The 12777-nt window shown below is 39.7% G+C and overlaps 1 protein-coding gene across 1 annotated transcript in view; it reads right to left on the bottom strand.

The window, feature by feature from the left end:
* The window catches only part of STXBP5L (syntaxin binding protein 5L), a 176529-nt gene extending 164100 nt beyond the window's left edge, over positions 1–12429 (bottom strand). Inside the window, exon 1 of the mRNA XM_072422851.1 lies at positions 9427–12429. Coding sequence (XP_072278952.1) covers positions 9427–9642 — 216 coding nt within the window. The 5' untranslated portion in view covers positions 9643–12429. The remainder of the gene's footprint in view (positions 1–9426) is intronic.
* Positions 12430–12777: the final 348 nt, after the last annotated feature.

Consider the following 12777-nt stretch of genomic DNA (forward strand, 5'->3'; position numbering starts at 1 on the left):
AGAGAGAGAGAGAGAGAGAGGCAAATATTCACAACTGCAAGTTATTTTTAGAAACTCAATGTAAAGGTGTGTGTGTTTAGCAAACAGGAGTTATGATACCATTTTTTGTTGTTTGTTTAATTATCGACTGTCCAAAGTATATATGTATTGCTAGGCAGATATCTAATAATATTATGAAGCCAGTATGAATGTAAGAGAAAAAAAAGAACAGAGATGAAGCTCACTGCGGCCAGCTACACATTTCCCACAGGGAATACGTCATTCTCTTGACTGCTACACACCCTCGGGAGAATGCATTGGAGCATAGCCAATTCATGGCAAAGAAGAGACAAGGAAATCTTTATAACACCACCTGTGAAATCTGTTTTATGAAGTCTAAAATCCACCAATTTCATCCTAAGTGAAGCAGTAAAGAACTCTTTAGACCCCATCAACATTCACATGCACAGCCCTAGCACTGCTAATTACCATATCCATGATTGTATACATTCTGCTCACCGTGCCCAAGCTTTGACCTCTAAAATAAATCGGTAAAAATGTCCTCATTAAATGACTTGCGGCATTGGAAATCTTAGAACTAGATACGCGCTGTCATTGCAAACTGCTCGGTTATAATACTTCCATTTGGTCAAGTGATGTGATTATGAATGACAGCAAGAGGATCTCATCTCATAATTTCTACATAGTCATTTATTAATCCTGGGAACAGTTCACAATTAATTGACAGGCTGCTAAATTTGTTGATGGTGAAATATTAAAGTGAATTACTGAAAAATAAACAACCAAAGAAAATATACCAAAAAAGAATTGTAACAAAAAATATAATCAAACCTCCAACAAACAGAAATGAATAATTTTTTCTATAAACATTATTGTGTATGTAAATAAAATGTTGAAAAACAATTGCTTTTAATCCTTTTTTGTTTACCTTTGTTTGCAGCCTTTAATCCATTTTTATTTTCAGGTAGGTAATATACTTAGCAATACTGACATTCTATTCTTCAATCCATGGTTTGGATTGACAGAAATGAATATCTCCATTTGTAAAGGGAACCCCAGAATGAGACAGACCTTGTTGGACCTGGAGATAACTCTTATATCGGTAAAAATGTGAAAGTAACAATATCTGGTTTATTGGAGGTATTATAGTTATCCGGTAGCTTCAAGTGAGTTTTAAAACCGAGGGAGCGTTATTCATTTTGCTGTGTATGGCTAAGCTCCTCAAATGCAGGTTATTACTTTGATCCTTTTACTTTTCTGTTTGCCAGTGCAGAACGAAGCATGGTAAGTCGATAATGGGGAAAAAGTCAGCTGCAAATATTGGTGACCAGTCCTATTACCTAGTATTTTGGGGGTTTTTTTGGAGAATAGCTTCCACAATGCAGGTCCTCTCTCTTGCAAATCTATATTTAATATTACAAAGTATCCGTTTACATAATTGTAACCCTCAAGTAAAATATTACTCTTTCTTTCTTTCTCTTTAACTGCCTGAAATCTATCTGTATGATAGCAGAAATAAGCCTGACAGTGGGAGGTTCTGTGGGCTAATCAGAGCTCTAATGAACTGCACAATAACTAACACGTTTACATATGGAGAACAATCATACATATGGAGAACAGGAAGAGAAAATCCTCGGCAGCATGAGGACACCTGTTCATAGTCCAATGAGCAAGCAGGTGACACCAAAAGTGGCAGAATTATAACAAGAAATAATTCATGTCACCTTGCCATCTGTCTGGTTGAATCAAAAGAATGGCAGAACGTAACAACCGATATTTTGGTTAACATACACGGTATGCACCTGAGCTATTTTGCTGGACATCTGCTGGCTAGATGTATGCCAAGCCAAATATCATTTGTTGTTAGCAGGGCAAACACTGTGTTCAAACCTTCCTGTACCCCAGGGGTGTAAAACTCAGGCCCGTGGGCCAAATCTGGCCCACACTGTAATTATATTTGACCCGCGAGAAAATACTAAATGTCTATTAAAACTGGCCCGCCGGTAGACAGTGCATGCACCGCTAATACTACAAATCCCAGAATGCTCTGCTGGACGGGCAATCAGGACCCACAAGCGCTTCATTTGTTTATGCTTTTTCTTGTTCTTTTGTTTATGCCTTTTTTATGTTTATGCACTTTTCCTTGCTACTCCAAGGCATGGACTTGAATGGTTGAATTTCCATTGAAGAAAACTGGAGAAAACTTACTATTAAGCTTTTCTTGTTCCAGATTCAATTTAAACAAATCATAAGTTTGTTTCCATATAAAAAGGTTCATTGTTATATCTGATGAGAAGGAAAAATTTCCTCAATTATAGATATTTTTTAATAAATATCAAGGTTGGCCAGTGACCACATTTTTCATTTTGGCCCCCTGCTGTACCCTGTCCAAAAAAAAGTTTTTGCTGGATTTACACTTTAACTAAACAATACAAAATAAAAGCAGGCAGAGATACTTGTAGCAACTAATGTCACCAATATATAAATACATCACTTATATATATATAATATTTATATAGTGATATATAAATACATCACTATAAATACATCACTTTTACCACATACATAACCCCAGGACAGTAGTTATCAGTGCAGGAAACGGATAACATGGTATATGTATATATCACTTCATATAAAGAAATATAAAGGTAACTCAGTTTGCCTTTTTTAATGAAGCAAACATTTTGCTTTTCATTTTTCAGTTTCCCATTTTAAACTGCTGTATGTTCCTGCGTGCATGCATCAAGCTAGACGAGCCGCTGGGTATACTCTTTTAATCATTTTACATAATGTTCTAGGCATGTTTGCCTCCTATTCCTTTGCAGTAAAAAAGCCCGATTCCCCTGAGACTGTAGTCAGAACATGCGTCTCGAGAGCCTCACGTGGCTGCTTCATTCCCAGGATGAACTAAGCAGTATTATGATTGAACAACTCTGGTACAATACTTCCTTACAGCAGACACAACCGCCTGGCTTCTACTTAAAATTGATAGATACACCTGTTAAAATGGACTATTGGTCCCATTAAAAGTCCACGCATTTCCACTTTATTGTGCTGTACCATCATATATTATGAGTTTTTCTTGGAAATGTTTTAAAACACTATATTGTATTAATAGCAATGCAATTCCTGGCATTTCAGTGGTCAGTATTGGCAAAGGCGAGGCACACTTTTCACCACAGTCATCCTCATATTGTTGTAGTGTAACCAGGTCGGGTCGGTAAGGTTAGGTAGTGCAGTATAACTTATGTTGATACACATAAAAATATAAAGTAAAATTCAGATCCCAATAAACAATTGCTATAACAGGAACACAGAGGTAAGATGTGTCTATATCTTATCTATATTGATTATAAAATCTATAAACCTAATTGATCATAGATTTTATATGATCATAGCTGCATTTCCCTTTCTTCTTTATCACTAATTTGGTGATCCGGGAGCTCATTTAGATTACAGTTTTGTAAATCTTGGGAGGTATTCCCAGACACACATTGCAAATTCCTTACAGTTTCTCATATATTGCACAACAGAAGTATCATAATGTCAGTGCTAAGCGTTGATTTCCTTTACCGCACCCAAAATCAGATGTAAAGCTAAGTTAAAATATTATTATCTTTTAGCTATAAAGCAATGAATTTGGGGTATACAAATTATGACACGGAAGGAGAAGAGAGTCCTGCCTAATCAAGCTTACAATCCAAGAAGAGGGGGGACCTAGTATACAATACTTATTAGATATAAAATTGTGGCTAATTAGAGAATTTTTAAAGAGAGAGGAATATTGGTAGGTGAGTTGGAGAAGATGAATTATGCAGGATTGTTTTAAGGTGTTGAAAGTAGATGCATGATGCATGACTATCGATCTGCTCTCCTGATGTTATGGGGTAATGACCAATACCTATCAGCACAGATAGGGTTAGCAATGATCCATAGAAAGAAAGAAGCAGAAACAAGGAAATCCTTGCACTGCATTCCTGCAGTCACAGCTTCCCCTCCAGCAAGGAAAATGATCATTGACATAGATGCCAAGGACTTACAGGCTATTCACATAGCAAAGTAAAATTTCCATTTGCAAGGATTTTTTCATTTAGCCTGTGCTGAGTTAAACCATCCAGTCATAAACAAAAAAAGGGTTTTGTAAATCTTTGCATGTTATTGTATATCCTTTGCAAAATGCAATAACAGCACATTCACTAAGGTAGGTGAACCATCCCTTGAAAGGGGAGAAGACTGTCAAAATACATTCAGTAAATGAACCCATTGTCTTATACTACTTCTAAGGACAGCAAAAAGACCAATGGAAATTCTTGGAAAAGTAGAACTCTTAATAAAGCCGAAACAACATCCAAAGTAATGCTGCATGAGAACAGTGACGCCACTAAAGTTAAGATGCTCCCTATAATGTTGTTGACTACTGTGGATTTTCTGAATTGACAGACTAAAAGGTAAAAAAAATAAAGAATGATATTTTTTCTTTTTATCCTTGGCACATTCATTTTTTCCCAAATGTGTACTGTTAATTTTATTAAGGAAACACTTTCTGGGGTACAAACCAGGAAACTAGCTAATAGATAAGGAGATCACTGCTGGCTTGTATGGGGCCAGTAATGAATGATAAATGATAAAGTATTAAAGTCGGGGACAGCACAGAAACAACCTTTCACTGAAGGAAATATCAGCTCTATATTTCACTCAGTAAAGGTAAAGTGTATGTAAACCCCAACATTGAACTACTCTTACTTTCCAACTTTTTAGTCTGTTAAAAGAACCAATGAAAGTGTTTTGCCGTATCTATTTACAGGTGTAAAAAAATCCTATTGATCCTGACAGAAACTTGTGAGCAAAAAACTTTCTGTGCTCCCTGACTCTACTGCACATTTATTGGTTACATTTTTCAGTTTTTCCGGATTTCATCTCCACATTATGCTATTGAAATGAGAAGAGAATGTGTTCTGTAGTCTTATGCTACAACACTGGGCTTCCACAGATACAGTATAGTAAGTGAGCGTTGTCATCCTAGGTAAGGAAGGATCACAAGGTAAAAGAAAAACAAGAGAGTGTCAAATACATATTATACCTTGCTGAAAAAAAAAATCTGGTGGGCAGCAAATCTGAACTCTGCTTTTTTCATGTATTACAGCCATCAGGGAGCAAAGTCTTCATCATTTAACACTTCTGGGAGTTCTTGGTGCATGCATCCCCCGCTGCAAGCTGTGGTTCTATCTGCCAACCTTATGTCACCACAGAAAGCAACCATCGAGCACAGCAGGTGACCAGACAAAAGTGTGTAAAATGTGATGGTTCTTAAAGCTGAAATCCTTAAAAAATATTCTTTTTCTTTCATTTATGTACCTCTTTTCCCAGAAATAGTACTTTTTAACATTTGTAATTCCCATGGCACTGTACTCATCTACAATTCCTGGCATTGCAGTGGAAATCATAGCTCTCAATTGTAGGCATTGTAGGCATATCACCAGTGCTTTCCAGCCAGGCACACCACCCGCCATTTTTCAGTAACTACCCAGCTGTTTCTGGGTGGTTACTGAAGAGTTGGGTTACAATACAGGGGAAGCCACCCACCTACAATTTCTAGCCATCATCTTAAAAAATATTCTGGGTTAAATACTGCTTTCCTTTTTTTGGGGGGTATTTGAAAATGCTTGCATAGCTCCGGAGCTGACACCACCTGGTACAGCCAGTTGCATGACTCTACCAGGTGGCCACGTGTCAGCCCCAGCCCCAGCCGGATGGTTACTGAAAAGTGACGGGTGGTGCACCCAGCTAAAAGAGCCTGGGGAGAACACTGTACTATTCTTGCTACCACTGGCCACCAATCTAACAGGCTTTTTTTCCACTGACCCCCAAAAAAGTGAGTTTTATTATAGGTTCTTTGAGACCTGTAAATTATAGGGGTTCCATAGGGGTAAAAAGGTTGAGAAAGGCATTAAATGATTGCCCCACTTCTCATTTTTGGTGTAAGTTTCCTGCATGTGATTGTATTTGCATGTTTGCATATCAAGGTAATGCGTGTTATTTTAAAGTGTTTTCCTATTTTGTATGCTTATATACTCTATTATATATGTATGCACTGTTTTGCACCTAATATGCTACCATCTTCCTTGCTTTATTATCTCATGAATTGTATACCCAAATGCATTGCTAATGCCTGCAACTTAGACATCCTTTGTTAAAAAAAATCATACAATCATAGAATTTAATTTTAAAAATGAGCAGTGTTACATTTATTAGAGATGTACTTCTTATATATTTATTTTATATATGGTACTAATGTGTATCCTTTACACAGGCTTTGGTTTTTTTTTTTTTCTAGCTTTACAGACCATTGGAATCATTAAGCATTTACCAAGCCCGGAGCAACATTCCTAACCCTTAAGTTATCATATCTTAAAAAGGTATTAAACACCAATAATATAAATACAACATCATTGTTTACCTATCTTTTGCCTCTTACATCTACTACAATTCGGCCCCCTATGTAATGCTTCACAGGATGTCTTTTATTAAGTGTGCCAGAGATTTGATACTTTGTGGAGTGCTGCTTATTAGTATGACCATTCATCAAAAAAGGGAAATAAGCAGGATATTTAATGTTATCTAATGCAAAGCATAAACACACTAAAGAGGTCAAATATATAAACACAATGGGCCTGATTTTTTAAAGCTGTAAATGGCTGGAGAGGATACACTTTCATCAGTGAAGCTGGGTGATCCAGCAAACCTGGAATGGATTTCTTCAAAATCATTTAATATTTGCTAGTAAATGTTTTAAATCCTGGACCAGATCTATTCAAGGTTTGCTAATGAAAAGTATATACTCTCCAGCCTTGGAGAGCTTTATTAAATCAGGCCCAATGCTTATTATGAACCTGCCACCTGCATGGCAAGGGGTCATGTTCTTCCTGTAGAATGGCAAACCAGATCCCCATGTTGCTGATAGAGCCCCCAGCAAACCAAGACTTCTGTGCAAGGACAGAATAAGCACACTTTCCCCTGCAAGGAAGGGCTTGATACCTAAAAGACCTAACATAAGGCTTGAGCACTGTTACATGGGAGGCCTGTTTGTGTCTATGCAAATATCGACCTTCAGAAAGTCTGCATTGCACAGGAACTCTTAAAGGGCCCCTAGTATTCTGGGGCAGGAGGGTGTTGCTGTACCCTTAGTTTATATTATTCAGGCCTTCCTATGCCTCTAATTGTTCTGCAATGCTATATACCTCTACTTTCATACTTGCAGGTCTGGTAACAAAGACATGACTTTTTCTCTTAACAGCCAATATAATCAATGTTTAATGCTTGCAAAATGACTAATGAAAATGCTATAAGATACAATGGCTACAGTCGGAACCCACACTACACACAAGACTATACAATGTCAAATATCTACTAGACAATTAAAAGAAAAACATCATTTTCGATTTTGGATTTGCAAACAATGTTGTGACTTTTAGATTATGACTGTATACTAATGAGTTAAAAATGCATTACAAGGCAGAAAAAATTAATTTTGTGTGTTATTAATTTGCTAATTTAAAATCTTGTTTAAATCATATAAATAAATCTGGCATGGAGCTTCAACCACTATTTGTTTGCCTGGTATAGTTATGTAACGATTGTAAACCTTCATTTCTCATGAATTGCTACTGAGAAATATTTTGTCTCCATTCATAATGGCCTCATCACTTGTCTCTTCAATAGATACCTGGAGACCCGTACAATTACCACAAAATATAACCTAGCAATATGTTAAGGAGAGAAAACCTCTGTGATAATTTTGCAGACTGATATTTACATATCAATGTATGTGATAAATTCAGCTCATCCGTGCAATAAAAGCTGCGGTGAAGAGAAATATAACAAATTATAAAAATACTGCTGCTTTTCTGAACTGATATCTTCTTTTAATGAGTGCATTAATTGCATTATGAAGGATTACAGATTTACCTGTCAACCATAGATGGTCAAACCATTATTCACCCGGCCAGGGTTAGAAAAAACACTGAATGTATGAATTGAATATGTGAATTAACAGCAAACTCCTCACCAGTTTAATACCTACAATTGGAGATTTTTTTGCCTTCTCCAAATATCACATTTCAACAATCTGCATTTTGCTTTCTGACTGCATTAGATGCAAAAAACATCTCAAGTTTCGGCAGGTAATCAGAAAAAAATCAGTAATGCATACAACACTTTACAAGAAATTATATTGCAGTGTGTTTATGTAATCCAACACAATCTCACGGATAATAAATTCCATGTCAAACAATGCGTGTAAATAAACGTGAATATTACATTACCTGTCGTACATGCACCGACACATTCTCCATAGCCTGGGATTCCTAAAATACTGTATAAAGGGGATATTTTACCCCTAAATACTTTCCGGCAACTTGGGAAAATTATCAACCAATATCACTGGAGGTTGTGTTCCCTCTTCACATTGCATTTTGCATTACAAAAATATATGAAATTCCATAGGAAAGAAGAGACCCCCTTCTCAAAGACACATGGATCACCCCTTTTTTAATACCTTACACTTTCGTTGGTTTTGGATAGAACAGGAAAGAATTGGAAGCCATGTTTGGTTATTACTCTAGAGCTCCATTTGAGAGATTTTCCCTCATTTCCTGTCCTGCTGACAATGAAAGGAAGAACAAACTTGTAACAGAGTCACAGAGTAAAATAGCTAATAGGAATTCCAAGCTTCCATTACTTTACTGAGAAAGAAGGTATTTTACTTCGGTCTGAGCCATTGTTGATGATTTTACCCTTATTTCCTATCTGATAAAATGCTGTCATCGGAACAGGAAAGGAATTTTTATTATGGAAGCTGTGGATAGTTTGAATTCCTCCCCAATGTATCCAAAACTAAATTTTGATGGATAGTCACATTTTGCAACTACTTGCAAGTTATCAATCAGTTGCAAGTTGCATTTGTCATCTAGGTTGCCATGAATACCTGAAAATATTGAGTAATTGTTGACACCAGCAAGCAAATTATGCAATCCAGAGATGTACCATATACTGGAAACCAAACCTGCCTGGAGTTTAAATAAAAAGGTTTGCACTAAGTGCATGAAAATATTATTACTTGTATATATTGGTGACCACTGGACATACAAAAACAACTTCAAGACGTCCCAAAGCTGTCTGCAAGAGCAATGCAAACAAATGCATGCATTTAAGTAAGTGCTAAACAAAGATTACATTGGTTGGTCTTAAAATAAGTAACTGTACATCAGAAATACATTATGTGAGGATCTCCAAAATAAGGGAAATGCTAAACACAGCCAGATGTCTAAATATTAGCTTTGCCATGTAAAGTGCAAAGGACTCCCTGAGGCGAGTGAAGAACCTTTTGTGAATATATAATAATTGTTTCTGAAAGATAAAGCTCATTACCTTGCAAACATGGAACTGTTCAGAGGTCAAGCTCTCTTGTATTTCCGTTTCTCTGGGGGACACGACAGACCCGAACGATCCAGATGGATAAAGTGAACAGCCCCCACCTGATCCACCGCCAACTCCAGCACCTCCACCTACCGGTGACGAGGCAGTAAACCCGTCCAAAACTTTGAAGATCTTCTTCATCCTTGTAAACTGAGCCCCAATGTGCATTCCCTCAAGTAAATGGAGTCAATTCCAAATGACTAATGATTTATAGAAAAGGCACACAAAAAAAAGTAAGCAAAAGATTGAAGGACTATGTGTGATTGAAAGAAACCATTGTTGAGTTGGTTTGGGGTGGCTGTAATTTGGAGAATAAAACGTTCTAAAAAGGGTGGAAGATTCGATGATGGGTCTTCTATTAAGATCCAGAGTCTATGGATGACGATGATTACTGTGCTGGTTTTTCAGTTCTTCTCACTTATTCCACCTCACAGATAATGGGTGTACGTAATGCTTCTATAGACAGGGTTCCAGCCCAAGTCCTTTCAATGAAACCCAGCATCTATAGGTTTGGGTGTATATGCCCGTACCTAAGTGTCATTTTGTATCAAATAAGTGTCTTTTTCCTCTAATATTTCTATGTATTACAGATGATGATTACTCAGAAGCAAAGATGAGAAAATATTCTGTTTTCAGATACCATATCATTTATCCCATTATAGTTATCATTCCATTTTTGCAGCCAGTCCAGCTTGTGAAGTGTCATTGGAATCTCTTGATTTTCGTTAGTGTAAACTCTTTCTAGCCTGTAGGCTATATTAAATGCGAGATATCATATGCATGGCCTATACTAATATACCCTGAACCAAAGCTCTGAATGTAGGAGGACTGAGCCAAGCACCGGTGACCAAACAGGATCGTCAATATAGTCTGAAACTGGACGGTTCAATAATTATTATTCTACAGGCCAGCACTTGTCTAATGTCTGCACCGGAAGCTTCAATAGGCAGCAAGAATGGGACCAGATTCCTTGGTACCATTTACAAGAGTCTAGTGTTCCTGCTGAAACAATACTGGCTATGCAAAAAAAACCTGATTCCCCATTGTTCTAAAAGGAAGCACATTTCTTACTGGAAGCTGCATTGGATGCATAAGAGTCAGTTACCATTAGAAGCATATACAGCCCTTAATTTGTTAATAATGAAGAAATCCCAGCATGAGGTTCAGTTCCTGATATAGAGCACAGATCAGATCTTCCAGTAAAGACCCCCTATAGATTTTCCAGCAGGCTGTAGACTACGGATCTTGCTACTAGGTACAGTCCAAAGTCCTGAAAACGAATACTGAGGCTAGGACCAGAGCTGGCGGAGTCTGGCAGCTGCTTCTTAGCACAGCCTGGGTGTCTTGCACTTCGATCCCTCAGTCCCTACAGCAATAAATTCAGCACTCTGGACAGCTCCTGACCCTCCAGTGTCCTCTGCAAGAATCCAGGGCTGGAGTAATTGTTCAGTCTCTTATACAAGTATCCAGCACCAGCTAGGGGGACACAGATCCCATTCACCAATCAGGCTCCAAAGACCTTTTAATGTCTTCTGCAAGAGACGAACAGCTGCAATGAAGAACAAACCAGAGCTTTCACTTATGATCTGGAAACCAGGATAGTATATGTAGGGATCCAGCAATACAAACTAGGCTCAGGGATCGTCTTCTGCAGACCTTAAAATTGACCCAGAAACAAGCAGCAAGACTACAGAAACCTAGGCAGGGGAAGTCCTGGAAGAAGAAATCAGGTGCAAACCAATGGCAGTCCCAGCAGCAACAGCCCTTTGGTATTCGAACAGATTCGTCGATCTCTTATACAGGAGTCCAGCACCTGCTACTGGGCAAAGATGATAAATTCAGCAATAAAGCCCAGAACAGAGCTCTCCCGTAAGGATCCAAGGACCAACAGCACATGAATGGAAGTCTAAAAGAAGCCACCAGATTGTTCAAAAACCAGGTCACCCAATGTCTTTTATAGCAGTCCACAGCTTAGCACAGACCCGAAGACCAAAACCACAGATCAGAGCCCAGGGAATGACCCATCAATTAAGGGGGGGAGCTACAGGAACCCAGCAAAGTCCAGAGGCCCTGAGGTTGGGAGCAGCAGGGTAGCTGTGGCCCTGGGATAGAAGGAGCTCCTTCAGTCCACCTTTCTGTATTGCAGCGGGAGAGCCGGCCACTCTCTGTAGTACAGCAAACACCTTCAGGACAGGAGCAGATTCTTCTTATCTCTGTATGGGACGGAAACAGATGGCCCTGGGCCCTTTACAGTGGTGCAGCAGATTTCCAAGTGCCCTCCTTTCAGCAAATCACCAGGGAAAGCAGTAAATCACCTTAGTCCTCTGCCAGTAGTGCAGCAGACCCCTGTACCCTGTCAGTAGTGCAGCAGACCCCCCCAGTCTCCTGTCAGTAGTGCAGCACACCCCCAAGTCTCCTGTCAGTAGTGCACCAGACCCCCCAGTCTCCTGTCAGTAGTGCAGCAGACCCCTGTACCCTGTCAGTAGTGCACCAGACCCCCAGTCTTCAGGCAGTAGTGCACCAGACCCCAGGCTCCTGTCAGTAGTGCAGCACACCCCCGTCTCCTGTCAGCAGTGAACCAGACCCCCCAGTCTCCTGTCAGTAGTGCACCAGACCCCCAGTCTCCTGTCAGTAGTGCAGCAGACCCCCCAGTCTCCTGTCAGTAGTGCACCAGACCCCAGTCTCCTGTCAGTTGTGCACCAGACACCCAGTCTCCTGTCAGTAGTGCACCAGACCCCCCAGTCTCCTGTCAGTAGTGCAGCAGACCCCCCAGTCTCCTGTCAGTAGTGCACCAGACCCCCAAGTCTCCTGTCAGTAGTGCAGCAGACCCCCAGTAGGGACAGAGCTCCCTTCCACTCTCTGACTGCGGTAATGGTCGGCACTGTGAGGTGAATGGTACGGTGGAGTATCTGCTGGGAATGATAGAAGGTCTCTCCCCGACTCTCCCCTCTCAGGCTCCCCCGCCTGAGTGTGAACTGAACAGGCTGCTGTCCGAGGTGCTGAGGAAAATGGGCGGGAACTAGAGGGGCGGGAAAGGCGGGGTCGCGTGATCTATGAATTATTCACGACGCTGACAGCCACGCCAGCCACACCCCTTTTTCCTCCTTTACCGTGAAGCCCTGCCTGCTGAACAAATCGCGTGCGTCGTTGGTTGGCCGCGCTCTGACGCCTGACTGGACCAATCAAAAGGTGCACGTGCCTGGACCGAAACACAAGCTACCGCCCTCCGGCAGCTGCTGGCAAATGAGAGTGCAGGATTCTTCAATTGGGCGGGGTAAAGGATAAAACTAACGACTATTGGTT

Source organism: Pyxicephalus adspersus, chromosome 1, assembly GCF_032062135.1.
Source record: "Pyxicephalus adspersus chromosome 1, UCB_Pads_2.0, whole genome shotgun sequence".
Taxonomy (NCBI): Eukaryota; Metazoa; Chordata; class Amphibia; order Anura; family Pyxicephalidae; genus Pyxicephalus; species Pyxicephalus adspersus.